Here is a 23,959-nt window from a genome sequence, read left to right as displayed (position 1 = left end):
TCACAGCCCTTAGTGTGGCATAAATAAGTTCTCCAGGATCCAGTCCCCAACTACTTCCACAGCTCCATCTCACACCCCTTTCCCACTCTCACTCTACGCACTAGCTATTCTGAACTACTTGTAGTTGTATTCATAGAACGTTAGCTAATAGTGTGTCATACCTATTGCCTTTATTATGTTGCTCCTTCTATCTGAAATGTCACCCATCTATTATGTGCCTAGCTCAGTTCAGTGGTCATCTCCTCCAGGAATCCTTCCCTAACTGCCCCTCTCCTCAGTCTTGAATAGATGCCCCTCCTGTGTGCTCACTTCTATATTATACTTACCACACTAAATTCTAAACTTGTCTGTATCCCTCATTATGCCATCCATTTCTTAAAGGCAGGAACTGGGACTTATTCACCTGTGTACCCCAACATCTATTTAGCAAAGTATCTGATTCAATAAATATTTAACTAATAAACAAATAAACAAATGAATGGATGAATGACCTTCAGTATATGAAATGAGACCCAATATATGGAGACAGGTCATGTCCATTTGCCATTATGTGTTCATAGATGAGAAGACAATGATCAAGGTTCCCCAAGAAAGCTAGGGGTAGGGGGATATGTTTTAGAGTAGTTGTTATAGTTGAAGTTTATGGTGATGGCATTGTTGCTGTTTTTCCCCAACAGTGGGGATGACTGTACTCATTCAGGCATACCTCTTCTCAGGTGTCACCTTGGGGTCAAAACCATATATTGGCAACACAGATGCACAGGGTTCAAGGCATAGCAAAACGACCAATTCTCCCCCAGATAAAATACCTGGATGGTGCTATGCTTGCCTTCTGAAAGCATTTTAGAAAACTGTCACCTGAGTCTTCCTTGTTGTAGGAGTTCCACTTGTCATCTTCCCCTAAAATTCCTGGAAGTTTTGTTGAGCCTTCTCATTGGATGCCATATGGTCATGTCCAGAATGATTTTTAGAACACTTTCTAGCTCCTTGAAGACAGAGCATGCAGGAAATAAAAGGAATGACAGAGGACAAAGAGAAATGCTGTCCTACGTAAATTTAGCCTGAAAGCACAGAATAATCATTTTTGAAAAAGCAATGAAAGCATGCAAAGTTACTATATATGGCATAATAAAAAAGTGACATTTCAAGCCACAATTATACAGAAAGCTAAAAAAATATTATATAAGACATTTTTAAAAAGAAGTAATTTTTCCAAAGATAAAAGCACATAGGCTGGCTAGTTCTAAGCAGCAAGCATTTCACAACCTTGGCTCTAACAAACATTCCCCTCCTGCTATTGTTCCGACTTCTTTTCCTTTGAATCAGTCAGTGGGTCAGTTAACAAGTATATATAGAATTGAGGAGCAGAGCAATGACAGATTATGCTGGGTAACTCATTAGGAACTTAATATTCTAAACTTGCGATCTCATTGGGGAAATAAGCTGAGTACACAAGAAATAGCAATTGACACTATCGGATCAAACAAAATTAGGTGCTAATTTCAAAGAATAGAGTATAAGTGCTGTAGCATGTCAAAAGAAAAGATCATAGAAATCTGTGGTGCCCAGTGAAGGCTTAATGGCAGAGGTAAGACTAAAGAGATGGGTCTTAAAGAACAGATAGGCAGTAAAGGTTAAGGTGTCTAAAGTAGGAAAAATAGGAGAAGCAAAACTTGGAAGTAGAAATTTGTAGAGCATATTGATGAGGAAGTGAGAAGACGGAGGGGTGAATAGATGGGATATGGCCTTAGAAATCAGGAAGGGATATGCATTTGGATAATAATAAAGAATGTACGGGAAACTTTTTTGTGCATATGGATATGATAGAAAAGATGTTTTCTGGAAGACAAGCAAGGGAGCTATGTGCTGCTAGGTATACATGGTGGGGGCAGGCTTCAAAATGGTTGCTATTTCACACAGGCTGAGGAGGAAAATGAATGGTGGAGGTGGAATGGGGAAGACCTATCTAACACTACATCTGTCATCTCTAAGATCACCTATTGGACATTTCTTATAAAGTGTGTGTGTGTGTGTGTGTGTGTGTGTGTGTGTGTGTGTGTGTGATTTATGCAACTAGATTGAAAATTACCTGAGGACAGGGAATCCTGTCTTACATGTACTATCACAGATAACACTCAGCACAGAGCTGGGCACATAAAAAGCAGGCACAAATCTTTTGTGTGAACTATAAAACGTGCTCCAAGTAAGCCTACATTAACATCCAATTCTGTTATATCTGATTTTTAAATTGAAAGAGCTAATAAACTAGATCTGTGCTCAAATTTAGCATGCAGCTCAGATTTATGAACTGGCCGGTTGCCCATATGTTGCTAACCAGTGATCTTCCATGAAGTCCTTTGAGATAAAGGAGGTCTAATAAAGTATTTCGTTAGGAGGCTTGTACTGGAATTGCTGAGGTTGGAACTTTCCTGGGAGGCACACTTGTTCCACCACCCCTAGCTTGACACTAGAAGCCCTTCCCCTTCTCTCCCCTACTTTGTCCCACTCCCCCTGCCCAGGTACAATTTGTACTGTGCCATGTGTTCCTGGAGCCAAACAACCTGTGCAGATATAGTGGCCATTTCAGGCAGGGGCAGTGAGGATGGCTGGATTGGAGATCCATTATATGAAAATGCCTTTTGTACCTCAATATTCCTAGGCTTTGTTCTGGGAAAGCCATGTTAGAAGGATACAGAAAGATTTTTAAAGGGCTATCCATCTCCTATGGGTGGCAACCTTCACTTTTCCTAATAGATGATCCTTAGTGACTTGGTCACACTTTAGCTGGGTGACAGGTACTTTCAGTGGTTAATTTCTTTAATTAACTTGGAGGCTGCTAGTCAATGCCTCACAGGAATCTTTTCATAAAATGCTGCCTTGGTGGTTTTTAAGAATTAAAATGCCTTAATGTCTACTTAACTACCAGAAAAGTTAATTAAGTACTGGAGCTGTTCTGCTCCATCCTCTGACTTATGGGGTCACAGAGTACACTGTGCCATAACTCCCCAGAGGGAAGCTTTCTGAAGTCTTATACTTGAGTAAGAATAAGTATCTGAGAACAGTTACAAATATTCTGTTTGGGGGCATATTATGAGAAGGGACCCACAGGAATTTATCACCTCTTGGACTCATGAAATGTACATTTCCCCTGACATGGGGAGAAATTCTCTAGTTTTCCTCTATTTTTTTGGTAGAAAAAAAATGCTAGTTTGTGGGCCTTCAAATTTATTTTTCCCAATGAAAATACTGCAAGATATTTACAATGGAAATATCTTGTGATAATTACAATGGAAAGGTAGGCATAAACATAGAGTTTATTCTTGGCTCTAAGTATTTAAAGAAATTGACAGTGCAAGGTGGGTAAAATATTTTAAAAGAGTTTCTACATAACAGATATATTCCTGGCTTAAATCTAGCATCTTGAGTAAAATATATACTAATTCTGAGCAGAAAAGGAAATAGGTGTTTATTAAACGAGGGGAAAATGATCCAAATCTTTAAATAAATACTGGATTACAAATGAACCTACAGGGAAGGATGAGAGGTGACTCTCATGTTCTATTTTAATACAATTATTTAATATTTTAACTGTAAAAGCATCAGATATTTTTCTAATAGAAAAAAACTTTGAAGACCAAGAAAATAACACAGGAATCAGGAAAATAATCAACAATTTTCTGTTTTACAAAGGCTGTTACTTTCTGCTAGCAAGTTAGGCCCTCGGGAGTAGTAACTAGTAAAGATAAAGGTATGATTACCATTGTAATTGCTGACTGAGAAAGTGGGTTAGGTTCACCTAAATTCATCTGCTTCAGTAAAAATTCCATTTTTTACATATTCCATTGGCTATAACCTATTTTCAAAACAAGTTAGGTAACTCTCATTTCATGGCAAGCAGTACAGTGTTCAACCACTACTGGACTAGGAGTCAGGGGGTCTAATTCTAGGTCTGCCTTGCTTTAATTAGTAGTGGAACAACTTTGTGGAAGTCAGTTAACCTCTCTAAATGTCTGCCTTCCTTTGTAAAATTGGGATAATCCTTGCCTCCATCATAGGAGGTTTGAAGGAGGTAATCAATATGAAAGCACTTTGAACAATGGAATATCCCTATAACTGCTATCCAAAATACATCATCTCATTAGCAATATACTTAGTAATAGGGTGACTATGTTTGCTGGACAACTAAGTAATCTGCCACTTTTTAAACCTAGCATTTCCATCTTATGAGTGAAGTCCTTAGAAATATAACTACCAAAAAAAGATTAAACTGGCCTGTTCTTACTGTATCTTTCATTATATTAGCAACACCCAGAAGTATATAGTTGGGAAGGCCCATTCTCCTGCCTTCAGGTAGAATCTGCTAAAGCCATGAGACCCAATAGGAAATTTCACCCTTGGTAATTCATAGTATCCAATAAGCATATATTTATGTCTAGTTCTATTCTCTGTGGTGAAATAAGCCCATTTCCTCTGCCAGGTCTTCAGTGGCTATGGGAAACAGTATATGCCCTCCATAATGTATAGAAAAATACTCAAAGTGGTACCCGATTCTGCAAGAGCTGCTACAAGCCCAATACATAGGTTGGATGTTCCATGACGAGGATAGGGGAAAGGAAATGATGGTCCCATGTGATCCCTTCTAGTGACCCCCACTCACCCGTGCAGACAGCCATCACCTCAGTGGTATCATCTTCAAAAACATTCAGCAACAGTGATCATTCTGGCAAATCATTAGGAAGTTGACTCTTATGCCCATATCCTTCCAGGAAACACACACTGATTCCATACTCATTTATACCCAATTCACACGTGCAACAATTTCAATGGAAAATATTTGAAAACAAAAGGCAAATATGAGGCAATGTCCTAAACCATACACATCTGATTATGTGGATGACTATACAGGACACAAGTTTGAAAGAAAAACAAGTGGGGGGCCTCATTTGCTTTAAGGAGAAAAGTAATTTCATATCCCTTAGCTAGCATCTTCTCCATTCACTTCTTCATTTTAGTGTTTAATACAACTGTCTTCTGTCTTCCCCTCTTCTCATCCATCCCCTGTATCTTCTCCACCTCTTAATCTCCCTCTCAAACATTACTTCTTCTCTTAATTTATTTCTCCCTATTACTTCTTTCCTTTAGTATATACATCTCCCAATCCTGCTTTCCATACTTCTCTTGAGTTTGACTGTCGCTGGTTTTAATGGACTACCAAAATTCTGCCCAATTTCCCTATTTATTGGCCTTGAAGTGGAAGCACAGGCCCTAGTAGATAGAATGCATCATTATCCCACCATCTTCCCATTTCAGCTACAGGGGACTTCTAGGAATAAAGGAGTAGTAGTACAGAAGTCTCTTCTGCTGGGACACAGCACTGACCCTGGAGGACAAGGGAAATGCCATGCCCCTCAGGCTTTCCAAAGGAGGGGATGCAATGATCTCCAAATAGTACTCTTTGCTGAGCTGTATGGGTTACATTTGGAGAACCAAGAGGAATGCAAGTATTATTCAGCATTTAGCAGTCTCTAACACCTTGCATTCTGATAACAGAACCCACAGTTATTTGACACTCCCATTCTTTGTTGGTGCAATAAAAACCTTGAGCTACTGCAAGATCCCAAAGGGTCTTCAACATCACTGAAGAAAGACTGTTCAGTCTAGTTATCACACTAAGTATTTTTATTGTGTATTGATTAGATGAGAATTAGTAATGTGCTTTGACCAAAACATTTGATTAACAAGACCATAAAGGATAACTGAGAGTCTTCTTTAATATAATTGTTGCACAGTAATGCTTCCTGCTGTGTAGCATATATAAAAGACAACATACTCTAGGGATTAGTACAACAACATATATGCAATACAATAACAAACTATATGACACTTTAAGAACTTTTTCACATATATGAGCACACTCATCTAGAGGCTCAAGTTTCTAAAGTAAGCAATATGCAAACCTGTAAAGTACACACACTAAATGAGAGTCTAGACCACAAAACACCCAAATCAAATGTTAACACATCTCTATTGTTGAGAATATTTTCTTGCCATCATTAAAAATCAAATTAAAAAGTTGTCTTCCTTTCCTTCTGAGTGCTGATAAAAAAAAGTCTCCTTTTCTGAAATTGAGATAAGTTTCAAAGCACAGTGCCATCTTCTTAAGGAAACATGACAGCCACTGCTGGGTTTTGGATGCTAGGAATGTAGTTTTCCATATAGTCCCTTTGTTCTGCCCTAAAGTAGTGTGATAGAGTGGAAAAAGCATAGGGTTTGGAGACTTCTAGCTTCTGTCATTTACTATGTGACACCAGGCTGTCTACTTAAATGTTTTGAACTTAAATTGCCTTATCTGTAAAAAGGGGATAATACAGAGTGGTTGTAAGGATCAAAAGACTCAATACATGAAAGTGCCTGACACACAGCTTAGTAGCTAGGAACTAATGGTATATCAGTCATTAAATGGTAGATCACTTCCCATTTGTTTTGATGTGATTTATATCCAACTATCCCTTACTACTCCTCCAGGAAGAGGGCCTTCACTTTATCTCCAGTCTCACCAGCTCCCCAAGCTCTCTGGATTCCCCCCAAACAAAAATGCACGTGAACTGTGTTCGCTAAAGACATAGCCCTTCATACAGCATTCCCTGTCCTCCGGAACACACCTAATGCTCAAGTGCAGCACATGATACATTAGCATGCTTCAGAAGACACACACGTCACACAGAACATGTCACCTCCAAATGCAGCCTCACCTGCTTCTTTCCCACATGTTCTTCCAAGCTTCAAGTCCTTAACATTTATTATTTTTAGAGGCACTGTACCATTTTCAGAGCCCTGGCAGATTTATTGGCCTCATTGCCTTTGCCTTACTTATTTATTCATGTAATGTTTTCATGTATTTATTCCCCCTACTTTTTGCCAAAGTGGATATCAGGTGGCTTACAAGAATACACAAAATATAATATGATAGCATAAATTCAAAGTAGATAAGAAAGTAAAAGGAACAAAAAAGATAGGAACATAAAATGGAGTCTGGAAGAAAGCTAATGCAAAGTGCATACAAACCATAGAGTCCCATTACGAGTGCTATGCATGGACTATGCATTTGGTTCCAAACTTTCCGTTAGCTAACAAAATACAAACCTGATCAGTCTTACACTTCACGGGGTACATAAAATCAAATCAAACCACTTGTTCAGAAGGCCCTTTTCCTGGTCTAAATTCTGAAAACTTTTCTATAATGAAGTATAAAATGGTGGCAAATTCTCTCTCCTAATTTGCTCTACCACTAAGATTCAGCTCCTGAAACAGTCTCCAACAAAGATAGATCCACAATCTTGAAATTATATCTACTACTTCTTTTGTTGTTCTACTTGTCTCTTGAAGGTCCCTTTGTTCAATGAAATGTAGCTAGTAGAGACTTCTTAAAACAAACAAAAACCTCTCCTGTCCCCAAAACAAGTATTTTCATTTAACTAAATAAATAGAAATTGTGACATTATTTATAACAAAAATTTGGAAAGGATCCCAAATATCCAACAAAAGGAAATGATTAAATAAATCATGATGTCACTATTGCTACTATATGATGAAATGTATACACTATCAAAACTGATGTTTATGAAAACTTTTAAAATATAGGAAATATTCATGATAAAAATGTTAAGTGAAAAAGCAGGATATAAAACTGTATGTATTATGATCTTACCAATGTAAAAATATGTCTATATATAGCCATTAAAAGTGTGGAAAGAAATCTGCCAAAATGTTAACATTGTTTCTGAGATTTGTGAATATGGCTAATTTTCATTTTTTTTCTATATGCTTGTCTTTATTGTCCAAGTTTTTTTTTTTAATTTTATTAAATTTATTGGGGTGACAATTGTTAGTAAAATTATTAATATTGATGAAAAATTTCTCTGTGATAAGAAGAAGGAAGACTAGGAGAAAAAATATCAAACCAGTTAGTTATCTTAGACTTGTGGAATTATGGGCAATTTTAATTTTCAATTTTCTATAATTGACATATAAATTCCAGCTAAAGACAAAGTTACTTAAGATTTAGTTTTTCGGTTGTTTGTAAGGTACAAAATGATGCAAATCTAAAACATCTCACAATTATTATGTACTTTTAATAGCATTTGATTACCAAAAGTATCTTGTGAGGTAAGCTAGATATTCCTATCCTTATTTAACAGTTGATAAAACTGAGGCTTACAGAAACTAAGTGACTATCCCAAAGTCACAATAACGAACACAGGTCTCTAGAACCTAAGTCTATTGTTCTTTCCATTCATTCAAGACTGATTGTGGTGTAACCGAAGCAGTCACCGAAAGGCAGAAACATAGAAACAGTAACCCCTCCTTACCTATGAGTGTCAGATTCCTGAATGACACCCATGGTAAGAGAGTTCAGCTGAGGAAATTAAGATTTTAGGAGGGACAAAACAAAGGGCAGGAGAAATGAGGTTACATGTGAACTTTTGAAAGCTTTCATAATTTTTTTCATGCCATAAAACAAAACAATAACAAAGGTATATTACATAAAAAGAATAATGAGAGTTACATAGCTTATATTAGTAAAAATGATAGGCTCCACATAATTTCCGTTTAGATCCTGAGATGATTTCCAGAGGCGATGATACTCATTCTAGAAGTAGAAAATGGGGGTGACAGTGAAGCAATGAACAGAGGTAGATTATTAATTCAAATTATGGCTCTCCAAGCTCTCAGAGCGATCTAAACCCAATCCTGAAATTGTAAAACTTGCCTGTGGCTTTATTCCTATCAAGCAAGTGAATTTAAGTGGTATGACTTAATGACTTTGGCTCTTCTGAAGATTCTTTCTGTCTTCTCAAGTCTTTTTTGAAGACACCTCAGCACTTCTGTATAGAGTTCAAATTAAATAATTTGTCTGAAGGCAGATTGACAGCTGTCTAACAGCTCAGGTGTTTAAATGTCATTACTTAATGTTTTAGGCTCTTCTGAGGTTGCTTTCTTCCCAATATGGTGTTGTGAAAAGACTCTTAGCACCTCTTTCTAGAGTTCAATTAAATCATTCAAGCTTTGTCTAAAGGCAGCTTATCAGAGGTCCAACAATAGTATTAAATAGCATTATTTGATGATTCAAGTTCCGCTGAAAATGGTTTCTGTCCAATGTGATTTTCTTTTGAAGGCATCATAGCACTCCCTTATAGAATTCTGCTATATCACTCAAACTTTGAAGAGGTAAGGTTTGAAATGTAAAGGTACTAATTTTCATTACTTTCTTGGGAAAGTTTTAATCTTGTTCTGAAATATTTGCTCCAGTTCCATAGCTTACTAATTATCTTCATTATCACTTATGATAATCACCTCTGGGGGACTGGAAGTTTCCTGAATTATCCTTTAGCAGCATTAAATGTCAGCCAATGATTGCTCCTGTAGCAAATGTTCATGTGCAGACATAGTTTCTTCTTGATCCAAAGTAGGGTTTTTTCGTTTTGTTTTGTTTTGTTTGTTTGTATTTTTTTTTTGTCTTAAGGAGGGAATCACTGAAAGATCTCTCAAATTGCATTAATGACAGGCTCTATTAAACTATCTAATGCCTCTTTTGTTAAGAATACAGCATTAGTGATGGTGTATGAATCCCATGCACTAGGGTCTTCAGACAGAGGAAACTCTATAAGATTTTTAACAACAAAGTTATATATTAATTTGGCATACGTATTCTTGAATGGCTGGATCAAACACTGATCTAAGGGCTCGAGGATCTGAGACATGAGACTAATTATAATGACAACCTTAACATTAGGATGTACATTGGCAAATGCATCTGAGGTGTCAAGAGGACTGTGAGGAATCAGCATAACTTTGAAATCAAGATTTTTTTCTTTTAAATAGTCTTGAATTTCCACAAGAAAACACTGTTCAAACCATTCCTTAAGAAGAGAAAGAGTCATCAAGGCTTTTCTGTTTGCTGACAAGTACACCAAAAACTTCGATTTTTTTTCCTCTGAGAAGATTTGGGCATAGTTTTCTGTAGAGTAGTAGTAGTTTTGTTATGAAGTCACCTGAAGTACTGGCATAAAACAGAAATGTCAGCCTTCCTGTTTTTGCTGACCTCATGTCAGCATCAGTTGGCTCTTGTTCTTCAAAAGGGCAAGTAGAATTGTTCAAGGGCTTCCAAAGCATGATGTTCTTAACAGCACCAGAGAGTTGTACAGGTACATAATCCCCTTCCTCAATCATTTTCGTAGTTGTGGCGGATACAAAACAGAAGCTATAAGATCTAGTAGTTCTTTCTTCAGCACCACTGTCACATAAGACTTGCTCTCCAGGTCAGAAGTTTCTCAAACCATCCCTTGTACCTGGCAAATTTTTTTTCTGCACCCACTTGAGTGTCTGAAAACATGTCTTCAAAAGTTCCTCTTGCATGGTCACAGATCTCTTACAAGTAAAGTGTTTCATTATTCTTTTGCTTATCTTTAATCCAGATGTTTAACATCATTTCCATCTTTTACATCCTTAGGTCATGAGAGATAAAGAATCTCTTAAGTGATATAGGTGTACAAGAGACAATGCTGGCCCTAATAAGAGTTTCACCTTTCCTAATGGTAGGAATTGTGGATTCACTAACACCATATAAGCAACCTACAAAGCTATTTGGTTTATCTTGAAGAAGCAGATCAGGGATGTCCCTTTTCTCTTCTAAAGTCATCACCCTTCTTACCCTTTTGGCAACTTTCTGTTGTGCTATTGTCCCTGTACTTCCTTCACTCCCCTCTGCCTCAATAGTCACATTTATAGAAGCCATATTTAAGCTTCATGCTAATTAATGAAACCTGACACTTACTGGAGCCTTTATATACCCTAGTTTTACAAAGTGTCAGCATATGTTATTTAAGCTCCAAATGGTACTATGAAGAACACCAAGGACAAATGATAATATATTGTTGTGATACCTAGTGCAAATAGGGCTGATTGTGTAGGGGACAACTGCAAAAAAATGAGAGAGAAAACAAATATAGTCAAAAATTTCTTCCCACCTTGTGATACAGTCAGAGAGACTGCAGCAACTTGGACTGATTCCAGTATACTGAATTCAAAATTTTCACAGCTGTCATAAAGGTATACAGAAGCAAATCTACCTATACTCCAAATTCCAATAAGGAGAACTTGCAGTTTGGAAGGGTTTCTGATAACTTAGAGGAGAATTACCACAAATTCTCCTCTAAGTTATCAGAAAGAAAGTCATTGTTTATATATTTAAGACAGTACTATTGCTAGGATTTCCCTTGGCTTAACACTATGAATTCAATTTTATGAATTTTATGTGAAAGGCAAACATAAGTATATTTTCTGTAAACTCAGAGTAATTCAATCAAACATTAACCTCTGACAAAATGCAACCTAAGAAGATGCAGATGTAAAGGTCAGGCAGGCCTTGAACAGCCAGTGCTCAAGAAATGACCACCCAAGAAAGAAAGTGACAATGAAAGAATAAACTAGACCCTTTTCAATGCCCGGCCACTGATACTTTACTTTTATCCCCTCCGCCTGGGAAGATAGAGCGAAGCCTGGCTTTCTTATTCTTCTCTTCAGGGGCCATGGGAAGTGGTTTGGAGCTGTGGTTGAGGGCTGAAGAATCCCGGTTGTTACTATTCATCCTCAGTGGGGGAGCTGGGGGCTTCTCTTCATTATCCAGACTGTCAGACATTTTCAGTTACAACTAATTGCACAGCTCCTAAAGGAGGAGGAGGACAAAACAGCAGTTAAGAAAGGAGCAGTCTAAAAAACAATCTGATAAATATGGGGATTGTAACATCTTGAAAACAAAAGCACTGTTCTCATGTTGTCTCAAATTTTGCATTGACCATTTTGAGGAGTTTGCTTTCTAGAGGGGAAGGTGCTGCCTCCCTATAAACCAATGATGCAATTTCTCAAAGAAGAAAGTGAAGGCAATAATTACTAGCTTTTCAATATGCATATACAAACACATAAGGCCCTTCCTTTTCTCAAAATAAAACTATTTCCTGCTGTCTGTCCACTCAGTCTTTCAATGAACAATTTACAATCTTCTTTAAAAATTCTATCCTGCTGATTGTCATGGTCAGGTAACACGACCTCCTTAGAGTCCAGAATTGACACAGGTTTGGCTGTTCATTTTTAATGGTCCATAACAATGGTTTGTTGGCTGCTTTGACATTGGGATGCCTTTGGCACCTGATTCTTACATGTGTGTACCTGATTTACAAAACACATTCTACTGTTTTATGAGAAAGAACTGAGAAACAATCTAGTAGAACTGGAAGTTTCAGCAGCGTTGGGGTATACTGATAGGGGAAACAATGCCCCATCTTCAGATAGCAGGTAGAAGATAAAGCTGAGCCAAATGTCACCATGAGAAAAGAGGAGCTCAAAGGATAAGACCACTTCCTGATGAGACACCACAAGCTTATTCCGTGTCATACTTTATGTCCTGGAACAGGGAACAAGGTAGTTGACAGGGGTAACAGGGTTGTAAGAACGAGTCTTGGTTTTAGCAATGTATCTGCCATTAATTTAATTATTCTTTATCATTTTGTGCTTAGGGCTGAATATATTTGGGATTCATCCCAATTGGAGGGTAATGTGAACTAGAAGAGTATGGATTCCCCAACAAAATGTTTCCATTTCTGGCTGTTTTCCTATTCTAATTTCAATCCTGCATTAGGTACCTGAAACTTGCCATCACAAGTTAGGTGTTAAGAGTACTTTCCAAGTGGATCGCTAGTTTGAATACAAGGAAAATCAAATTCCATTGCAACAAAATCTCTATAAATTCATGAGGTATTAACTGACACTAATTTAGGAGCATGAGAACTTTCCAAACATAACTTAACACATCACTTTATTCCAAAAACATTTACTATAAACAAACCTAAGTGCAAGGGAATAAAAAACAAACCACCCAGATTCTCATTATAAAAAATAATTTATCATAATTATTTTAGCACTTTAGTTGTTACAATTTTCAGTAATGAACTCTGTTACATCATGTTATGTCAAAATTTTTTTAAAAGTTTACTATGTTCTAAATTTTCTCAAATATATACAGCCTGTAAGTATTCAAGAATAATTGAGTATCAATTAAAAGGTTCTCAGATATATGCTCCTCTGTGTTCACTGCAGTGCTATGTACAACAGCCAAGATATGGAAGCAACTGAAATGTCCATCAACAGATGATTGGATAAAGAAATTGTGGTACACATATACAATAAAATATTACTCTGCCTCAAAAAAGAAAGAAATCTTACCATTTGCAACAACATAGATGGACCTACAGGGTATTATGTTAAGTGAAATAAGTCAGACTGAGAAAGAAAAAATACCATATGATCTCATTTATGTATGGAATCTAAAGAACAAAGGAACAAACAAAACAGAAACAGACTCATAGATACAAAGAACAAACTCATGGTTGCCAGAGGGGAGCTGGGTGACAAAGGTGAAGGAATTAAGAAGTACAAATTGGTCATTACAAAATAGTCACAGAGATGTAAAGTACAGTCTGGGGAATATAGTCAATAATATTGAAAAAACTAAGTATAATATCAGGCGTGTACTAGACTTACCCAGGGGAATCACTTCATAAATTATACAAATGTCTAACCACTATGCCGTACATCTGAAACTAGTATAAAATAATATTGAATGTCAACTATAATTGAAAAAAAATACTAGTCAGTGGGATGTAAAGTACAGCATAGGGAATATAGTCAATAATATTGCAATAACTATGTACAGTGTCAGATGGGTAATAGACTTACTGGGGGTTATCACTTTGTGAGCTATATAAATGCCTACTCACTACGTTGTTTTCTACACCTGAAACTAATATAATATTGTATGTCAATGGTAATTGAAAAATAATTTAATTTTTAAAAAAAGAAGAAACTTTGATCCCTGTATGATCAGGTGGAGCAGAGCCAGCCACTGCCTGAAATACTTACCTTGGACTGTTACCTGAGAAATAACAAAACTTGTATTCTTTAAAGTGTCAGATTATTTATTTATTTTTATTTTATTTTATTTTATTTTTTAAATTTATTGGGGTGACAATTGTTAGTAAAATTACATAGATTTCAGGTGTACAATTCTGTATTACATCATCTATAAATCCCATTGTGTGTTCACCACCCAGAGTCAGTTCTCCTTCCATCACCATATATTTGATTCCCCTTACCCTCATCTCCCACCCCCCACCCCCCTTACCCTCTGGTAACCACTAAACTATTGTCTGTGTCTATGAGTTTCTGTTTCTCATTTGTTGGTCTTGTTCTTTTGTTGTTTTTGGTTTATATACCACATATCAGTGAAATCACATGGTTCTCTGCTTTTCCTGACTTATTTCGCTCAGCATTACACTCTCAAGATCCATCCATGTTGTCACAAATGTTCCTATATCATCTTTTCTTACCGCCGAATAGTATTCCATTGTGTATATATACCACAACTTCTTTATCCATTCATCTATCGAAGGACATTTTGGTTGTTTCCATGTCTGGGCCACCGTAAACAAAGCTGCAATGAACATTGGAGCACACATGTCTTTATGTATAAACGTTTTCAGATTTTTTGGGTAGATACCCAGGAGAGGGATCACTGGGTCATATGGCAATTCTATTCGTAATTTTTTTTTTAATTAAATTTATTGGGGTGACAATTGTTAGTAAAATTACATAGATTTCAGGTGTACAATTCTGTATTACATCATCTATAAATCCCATTGTGTGTTCATCACCCAGAGTCAGTTCTCCTTCCATCACCATATATTTGATCTCCCTTTCCCTCATCTCCCACTCCCCACCCCCCACCCCCCTTACCCTCTGGCAACCACCAAACCATTGTCTGTGTCTATGAGTTTCTGTTTCTCATTTGTTTATCTTGTTCTTTTGTTGCTTTTGGTTTATATACCACATATCAGTGAAATCACATGGTTCTCTGCTTTTTCTGTCTGACTTATTTCGCTCAGCATTACACTCTCAAGATCCATCCATGTTGTCACAAATGTTCCTATATCATCTTTTCTTACTGCCGAATAGTATTCCATTGTGTATATATACCACAACTTCTTCATCCATTCATCTGTCGAAGGACATTTTGGTTGTTTCCATGTCTTGGCCACCGTAAACAAAGCTGCAATGAACATTGGAGCACACGTGTCTTTATCTCTAAATGTTTTCAGATTTTTTGGGTAGATACCCAGGAGAGGGATTGCTGGGTCATATGGCAATTCTATTCGTAATTTTTTGAGGAACCTCCACACCGCCTTCCATAATGGCTGCACCAGTCTGCATTCCCACCAACAGTGTATGAGGGTTCCTTTTTCTCCACAGCCTCTCCAACATAAAGTGTCAGATTATTGATGGGTCTCTTTGTTAGAGCAGCCTAACCTTACCATAATTAATATAGAAAATGGTACCAAAAGCATGGTATTGCTTTTACAAACACACAACATATGTGTACTTGGATACTTGTTGGGAGATAAGAAAACTGATGTTGCTTACTAGAAAGCCATAGTCCTTCTTATGTTGAGGCAAAAAAAAAAATTTGGTAAGATTGTCATCGGTGATAATTTGAAGGACAGACCTCTTGCCTAACTCTAGAGGAAGCAGTTGCATAAAACCATATTGTTGATGGTGTTATCATCAACAAGACAAATAATAACAAGTGTTGGAGATGCTGTGGAGAAAAAGGAAACCTCATACACTGCTGGTGGGAATGTAAATTGGTACAGCCACTATGGAAAACAGTATGGAGGTTCCTCAAAAAATTAAGAATAAAATTACCATATAACCCAGCAATCCATCTCCTGCGTATCTACCCCCAAAAATCTGAAAACATTTACCCATTAAGATAGATGTGCTCCAATGTTCATTACAGCATCATTTACGGTGGCCAAGACATGTAAACAAGAAAAGTGTCCTTCGATAGATAATTGGGTAAATAAGATGTGGTATATATATACATATATACAGTGGAAAACTACTCTGCCATAAGATGAAATAGTGTCATTTATGACAACATGGATGGATCTTGAGATTATTATGCTAAGTGAAATAAGTCAGAGAGAAAAAGTTGAGAACCATATGATTTCACTCATATGTGGGATATAGAACTGAAAGCAACAAAGGAACAAGACAAACAAACAAAGAAACAAAAACTCATAGTGACAGACAACAGTTTAGTGATTTCCAAAGGGTAAGGGGCGAGGAGAGTGGTAGAAGAGGGTAAAGGAGGTCAAATATATGGTGATGGAAGGAGAACTGATTCCGGGTGATAAGCACATAATGTGACACATAGATGATGTATTATAGAATTGTACGCTTGAAACCTGTGTAATTTTAATAACCATTGTCATCCCAATACATTTAATTAAAAATATATTGTTAATATCTACTAGCTGCTTCTTCTTGATTTTTAGCAAGATATTACTACAGAGTGCAGGTAAGAATTGGTCAGTTTGCAAAGAATGTCCAGAAATGTGGATCTTTACAGTTAGAAAAATCAATTGCTTCTTTGTCCAAAACAAGAAAAAACTAGTTACTCAAAGAGTTTTCAAAGTCCCATTAAAACTAAGCCAAACTAAAAGCGAGGTCTGTGGCTAAAATGAGATTAGGAGTCTAAGGATTGGCTATGATGCCTATTGTTTCAGATGGACTCAAAGTAGCCACCACTAAAATGAGAGAGAAAATCATTGGCTGATTATGTAAGCAAAGAAATAAAGCAGCTTTGAGAACTGTGTTCAGAAAAGAACTTTGGAAGTGGTGACTGCCTCATGGAACTAACAGAATCCTTTTCAGTTTTTGAAACAATTATATTCTCAAAGAAACTACAAGCCTCATCAAAAAGCTAGTCTCTAAGTATTGAAGGCATAAAGCAACACTCAGGCGCCAACATCTGCACCAGCAAGAAGCCGGCTACTGCATTTGCACAGCTCCAAAGAAAGCTTAATGCAAAACTCACTTCAAATATTGTGAGAAGAAAACAGATGAAGAAGAACCTCTCAGAAGGCAAAGCCATTGCCTGTGAAGGACAATGGACATACCTCTTCCATACTCTTTTGCCACTTCCTGCCAGCTTGGATTAACCATGTTGCTGCATGTAGCTATTGGTCATTCATTTTCAATACCCAGTAGTAGTCCAATGTAAGAACAAGCCATAAATATTTATCCATTCTATCATTTATTAGATATTTAGGTTGTTTCTGTTTTTTTTATTACTATGTTATGGACATTCCTTCTCATATTTCTTGGTGCCCATGTAGACATATTTCTCTGGGGTGCAATTGGTGGGTCATAAAGTACTCAATAATGCCAAACTCAAAGTAATTGTACCAATTATGCTCTCTCCTGCAGTGTATTTGTATTCTCTTTGTTTACAACCTTGTCTACATTTGTTATTTTCAGATATTTTAATTTTGCCAATCTGGGGGATATATAATGGTGTCTTGTTGGGGTTTAATTTGTATTTCCCAATTAGAAATGAGGCTGAATATCTTTTCATAGTGTTCATTGGCAATTTGGATTTTCCTTTTTGTGTCTATTCAATACTTTTGGATAAAGCTATTGTGTTGTCTGTCTCTTTTATACGAATTTTTAGGAATTCTTTTATGTAACAATCATTTACATAATGTTGCAAATATTTTCTCCTACTCTATGGCTTATTTTTGCACTCTTTAATTGGTATTTTGGTGAATATGAGTGCTTAATTTTAATGCAAAAAATTAATAGCTTCTCAATGTGGACAGGTGACTGCCAGCTAACAATGATTGTCTTGATCTTGATTTGGACAAGAATTTTCTGTCCTTTACTAATGTCATGCCTTGCATTATCTTAATGAACTAAGACCAATTCTGTATGTTGTTCAGTAATCATGATAGTGATAATACTCAGTATTAAATGTTTTGTCATCAGTGACCACAACTGATAAGTCTCACATTTTCCTATATAAGGAAACACAAAGCAAAATGAAAAGTACCATATTTTGCCATGTGTATCATGCTCCCATGTATAATGCACACCCACATTTTTGGCCCAAATTTTGAGGGAAAAAAATCTTTCATTTTAATTTTTTAATTCAATTTTTTTTACATTTAGGTACTTGTTTTTTGTATTAACATATAATGGTACAAGAAATTTTATGTAACAAATAATTACAAAACATAAGAACAGATACAAGGTACAAGAAATTTTATGTGTCAGTAACAAATTTATGATATTTGTGCATCATAGAAAGCCAAGAACGCTTCGTAGTTACAAGTTTGTCATAAGTTCAACAAAACCGATAATCATATTCCAAGGTATTATTTTGTATACTGACATTGTTATTGATTCCTAGAGTTACACTTTTAACTCATAAGCATAAAGAAAAGAATTAAAAACATTTATATAGATACGGAAATAATACTACTTATGTATAACGTGCATCCATATTTTTCCCTTACAAATTTGGGCCAAAAAAGTATGCATTACACATGGCAAAATATGGTAACTGTGATATCAAGGATAAACTCTATTCATGGCTACTACTGGTACTAGAATATATTTTAACTGTAATGTGAAAGTAATGCTAAGAGGTCTGCATTTTCTTTTGCATTTTGATTTTGGTCCTTGTAAATTCACCATTTGTTTGTTTTTGTTTTTGTTTTTTTTCCCAGAATAAAAGTGAATTTAAGACTGACTTCACCAGTGGCATTTCATTATTCTGTTTTGGATAGTTTCATGATTTTAATTTAGTCACTGAGAAGAATTTGCCACCAGATACAAAGCACTTTTTTTTTTTGGTTGGTTTTGCTTGAATTATCCTGATATTACTTCAGTTCTTTATTACCCTTTGCAAGGCACAACCAATCTTCACCTTCTTTTAATGGTTCCAAATAATTCTGATTTGGTGACAAAAGAATGATTCAGGAGGCTCTTGTTATCTTTAACTCAACTTCAAAGCCAATGCTTCAAAGTGCATTTTTAGAGATGGATGGAAAAATGGTAAAGACCTGTAAGGAAGCCTTGCTGTTAATATACAGAGGGTGCCAAAAAAAGTATACATACTTTAAAAAAGGAAAAAACTGTTTTAAAATTGTAATACTCAATATATACTGATAACAAAAGATGAATACAAGTCATGTGTATACATTTTTTTGGCACCCCCAGTATTTCTTTACCAAGTGGGAGGTGTCTCTGACCAGTCTACAAACATAGAAATAGGGGGATTCTATTATGATATGTTTGTAAATAATGCCAATTTACTAAGCCAGGTCCCTCCCCTGAGGGAGCTTTGTACAAAGGATACTATTTATGGACTGCTGGTTCAATCTGCCTATGATGTCATTATTTCCAAGATCTTGAAAGAGACTATTTTGTTTGGGACGGCTGTAGGCTCTATTTCAAGAATTGTACAAAAGTACCATTATTCTCTAGGAACCCAATCAAAAAACTATCATTAAAGTTTGACTGTTCACTTCTGCAACAGAACAGGAACTTGTAAGTGAGTGGCACAATGGATACAGTCACAAGCCATTCATTTCATTTCTAGAACTTGACCCTTAGCATTGTGGAGAAACAGCTAACTTTAATGGACAATCAGCAACAGATTATATATGTTTACAGATTGATTTCATACTTGGATACTAGGTTTTTCAAAGAGAATTCAAATAGTTTCTGTGAATGTTATACATTTTTGATCCAGCCCTTGAGACTTAATGTGGTTTACCAATGCTCAGTAATTACCATTGAAATTCATCAGTAATAAAAATGAGCCTCTTGTCTCATGACAACCAAGGAGCCTAAACACCCATTTTTCAGAATACTAGGAAAGATTACTTCTCTTTTTTCCTCCCTCCTTATCTTTGTCTTCCCTCCCTCCCCCAAAAAAACATGAGGATATGCACACACAGGAACATACACAAATACATACACACAGCTCTTCACTGATTTACCTTTTGGCATAGAGATTTACTGCATAGCATTTTAGAGGAAAGCTTTTATCAAGATGCATTGGAACTTTAAATGAAAGGATTAAGCATTATAAACAATTGTCATCATTCTCTCATTCTTCCAAAATGCATTCTTTTAATCAGTACAGTGCCAAAGTAAACATAGAATGCTTAGTAGGTTAGTAGGTTAAAAAAAAGCCACCAATTTGCATGTTCCAAGAGTCAAGGGGAAACATAGGTAATCAATTATACTCTAGTTAATGTGGCCAAAATTCATACTCCGATATACATATTGAATTACATGCAACCAAAGATGCCAATTGTGCCCATTTGCCACAGGTGTTCTACCCAGGTGTGTGAGGGGTGAGACTCCAGAAACACTGGCACTACAACTTTTAAGGCCATCTATTAATCCATAAACAACTGAAATAAATTTTCATCAGACCTGGTACCATCAGAGACAACCCACATATCTATTATCCTGTCTGCTTTCAAAATCTAAATAACTGTTTCTTTGCATATCTTCCCAATGAGAGACAAACTAATACTGACCTCCTTTTAAAAACAAAATCCCAGGCCAGTAGATACACAGCTATGACCTAATAAAACCAGAGGTAAAGCTCCAAAAGCACCAGCCACACAAGGTTAGTACTACAAGTTTATGAGCACATCAGTATTTCTTAGTATCCTTTTCATATCAAACTAGAGGATCTAACACAGGAATGAGATGTAGCCTAGGGGAAATTTCCAGGATGAACTTCCTATTGTTTCTGAGATAGCTACATGAAGAATGGGATTGCAAGACACCTTGAGCTGATGAGATGACAGCCAACCTGATATGAGCACATATGACAGAAAAATGGATTTTGGGATCTCAAGATTGTAGTAAACAAGTAAAAAAACTCTCATTATGTTAAAAACAGTAACAAAACATGAGAATAATTCAAATTTCTAGAATTCGAGAAATCTTTATAACAAGAATTAGCTCTATATATCAAGACAAATTGAACTTTTAATGACAGCTTCCAGACTTTGAGGTATTCAGTAAATGTACTCGTAGATTGAAAGTCAGCCAATGTCTCCTTAAACAATGATCTCAACACTAGTCTGTTCTTTGAGGATGAGGTTGCTACTTTTACTATCAGGATGATGTATACACTGGTAGTACTTTGGTAGTGGGAAAAAGGATCCAGGAGTTAACTGCTGGCCCTTTCCTGGGCTCCCTGTAAACAAAAGCACACATTTTCAAGATGGCTAGCTGAACTTCCAGGTATAGACTGTGACTGGGAAACAAATTCTGCTTTGCTAACTAGTATTAACTAATAACTAGTATTAACTTTGCTAACTAGTATTTGCCACTGATATTAAACCCAATTTATCTTAGACGCATTATTAGCAACTGAACCAACCAGCTCAGACACTTATAACTGACAATGTAAGAAGATATAATGGATGTTTTTCATTGAAAAGAAGAAGGAGGAGGAAGAGGAAGAGAAGAAGGAGAAGAAGAGGAGGAGGAGGAGGAGGAGGAGGAGGAGGAGGAGGAGGAGGAGGGAAGCAATCATCTAGCTTTCCACAAAAGGAACAAAATATTATAATTTAAAAGAAAAAATATATTTTTGCATTGTATTTCTACAGCAACATGCATCTGAAGATGTCTAGTGACTTTTCAGACATTAACTCCTGTAGTATGCTAGGATGCCAAAGAGGAGACAAAGAGCATTCATCTCATTTTACAGGAAGAAGAACGAGCCTGGTCTGGGTCTGCCAGCAGCTCTAAACCCATACTCCCATTCCCAGACTAGGTGGGCAAGGGACAGACCAACCACTAACCTTAGCCATCCAGATCATCACTAGATCATAAGCTCCTTGAGGGTAAGGCCCCTTCTGTCATAACTGAATGCTTTCGTATTGCCTAAAATAGTGTCTTGTTCCCAGTAGGCATTAAATACACATGTGAGGTAATGAAATGGAACTCTATATATTCTATGCAATTGTTGTAGCTCTAAGTTTTCCATAATGCTGCATAAGCATATATGTCCACTCAAAGAAGGTCTGAGCCAATCATATTTGAAAATATTAGCACCGGTCTAACTGTCAAGCAATTGAACATCATATATAAACCAGCTACCATCTGATTATCAATACCTGTTTTTACTATACGACTTTGTAATGTTCAAAGGGCTTCTAAGTCTCACTCTTATTTGATCCAGACACCAACATGTGAAAAAGGGAGTACTATCCCCATTTTCCACCTGAGGAATTAAAAGAGCATAAAGGTTAAGTGAAAGACATGTGGAGCGCCTACTCTGACATGAGAGAAGCCAATTACAAAGATTCAGACAAATACTTCCATGCCTGCAGGAACTATGATGCTGCACAAAGGGGACCTGGGGGTACCTGGGCTGCTCAATTGATCAGCGATGCCAGAGAGAATTCTCAGAGAGTCACTGACCTTTTTAAGTATTGAGACAGTGGCCACGGAGTGGAGGACTCAAGGTCCGACCAGTTTGCCAACCAGTGGGGCCGTAGTGGCAAAGACCCCAATCACTTCAGACCTGCTGTCCTGACTGATAAGTATTGCTCTCCCTCCTCACTCTGCTCTCAGGAGACAGGGCTGCGAGCCCAGAGTCATTGAGTTCTATATCCCTAGATGCTTTTGGAGTGCACATAGTAGGTGTCTAATAAATGCTTATGAGATTGAATTGTTAAAAAAAAAGGTTAAGTGACTTACCCAGGATCACAAAATAAGTGAAGAACTGAGACTAGAATTTCAAACTCTTCTTGATTCCCTTTCCACTATACCAATACAACATGTATCCAAATAAACCCACAAAGAAACACACTCTTCATATATACACTTTTATCCTTCCAAAATATTCATATAATAGTTCTAGCTTTTTCACTTCAACCTACTTCAGGCTGGTACTTACTGATTTCAACTGCTTTTCTCATCCAAAGACCCAAGGCTAGGTGATTTACTGACAGAACTCCAACAGGTTTCCTTGGCCGGTAATACCAATTCTTAGATGGCCTTGTTTTGGAGCTTGTCTGTTCTGGGGCACTCATCAAGGGAACTCTGCTACCAGAGACAGGGGTGTGGTGTTTCAGAGAGCCTCACCTGGGAGATACCATTACAGTGTGTAATGGAGGGAAGCCATTTCTAAGATCATTTAATCAGGAGGAGCTGAGCTACTTATTAAGCAGATTTGCAAAAGCAGCCAGACAAGCAAGGGAGGTAACTAGCTCTTTTTACAGTCGCCTAGTTTCAATCTTAGATCCTGCAAAAGATACCTCACTACTGACACACATATAAGCACACTCTCATAGAATACATTCATATTCTTTCTCATACGCAAAGCAAATGAGGTCAGTTCTGCTGTAGTCCTGTTCTCTGCTAACATCTTTGAGTGACTTCCATTGTTTTCAGCAAGAACTTGACATTAATTTAATCCAATAAGGTAGCATATTATAGTTGCAAATTTCAATGACAGGTTGCAAATAAGGAAATCAATAGGTATACTCTAGCGTCCAGACTTCATATACTGCATATATTATGTGGGACAAACAGTTCATTTCCCAATGACATCTTAAGCTTCTAAATGTATGCCATACCATACTTTATTATTGATTTTGTAGGCTGCATGAACTCATACCAAGAAAATGCTAATAATCATCTGATGTGTATTTATATTTGCAATTTGAGGCATTATTGCAGGTTTCAGCTTTTCATTTCCAACACTAATACTTCTAAGAAGAGAAAATAAAATGCATAAAGAACAGAGGCAGAAATTTTTTAAGCATAAAAAAGTGATTACCTTAAATGATGCCTCAAAGAAATGTGTGGGACAAAGTAAAGGGAAACAAAAGCTAGTAATAAAATATTTCTTAGTTCTCAAAAGAGAATGTAGTATCCTAGGAAGCATTCAGATGAAAAAAAATTAGATGCAGACTAACAGCCCAAGTGAGCAGGATATGGTAAACCAACATCTTAAGTCTCT

At 36.6% G+C, this 23,959-nt stretch overlaps 1 protein-coding gene and 1 pseudogene across 21 annotated transcripts in view; one reads left to right on the top strand and one right to left on the bottom strand.

Moving 5' to 3' along the window:
* Positions 1 to 23,959, bottom strand: part of PAK3 (p21 (RAC1) activated kinase 3) — a 408,807-nt gene that overhangs the window by 178,399 nt on the left and 206,449 nt on the right. For 20 of the 21 annotated variants that reach the window (XM_088794993.1, XM_088794997.1, XM_088794991.1 and 17 more), the window contains one exon: positions 11,524 to 11,725. In XM_088794993.1, the coding sequence (XP_088651119.1) occupies positions 11,524 to 11,698 (175 nt within the window). In that variant the 5' untranslated portion in view covers positions 11,699 to 11,725. Of the gene's footprint in view, positions 1 to 858; positions 1,000 to 11,523; positions 11,726 to 23,959 lie in introns of those variants that run through there. The other variant, XM_088795001.1, reaches the window with a different exon arrangement.
* LOC141569680 (serum amyloid A-2 protein pseudogene) lies at positions 22,251 to 23,578 on the top strand (annotated as a pseudogene).

Source organism: Rhinolophus sinicus, chromosome 18, assembly GCF_057876585.1.
Source record: "Rhinolophus sinicus isolate RSI-liver-muscle chromosome 18, RSI-T2T, whole genome shotgun sequence".
NCBI lineage: Eukaryota > Metazoa > Chordata > Mammalia > Chiroptera > Rhinolophidae > Rhinolophus > Rhinolophus sinicus.
Note: the sequence above shows the minus strand (reverse complement) of the source record. Positions and strands in the feature narration are given on the sequence as shown.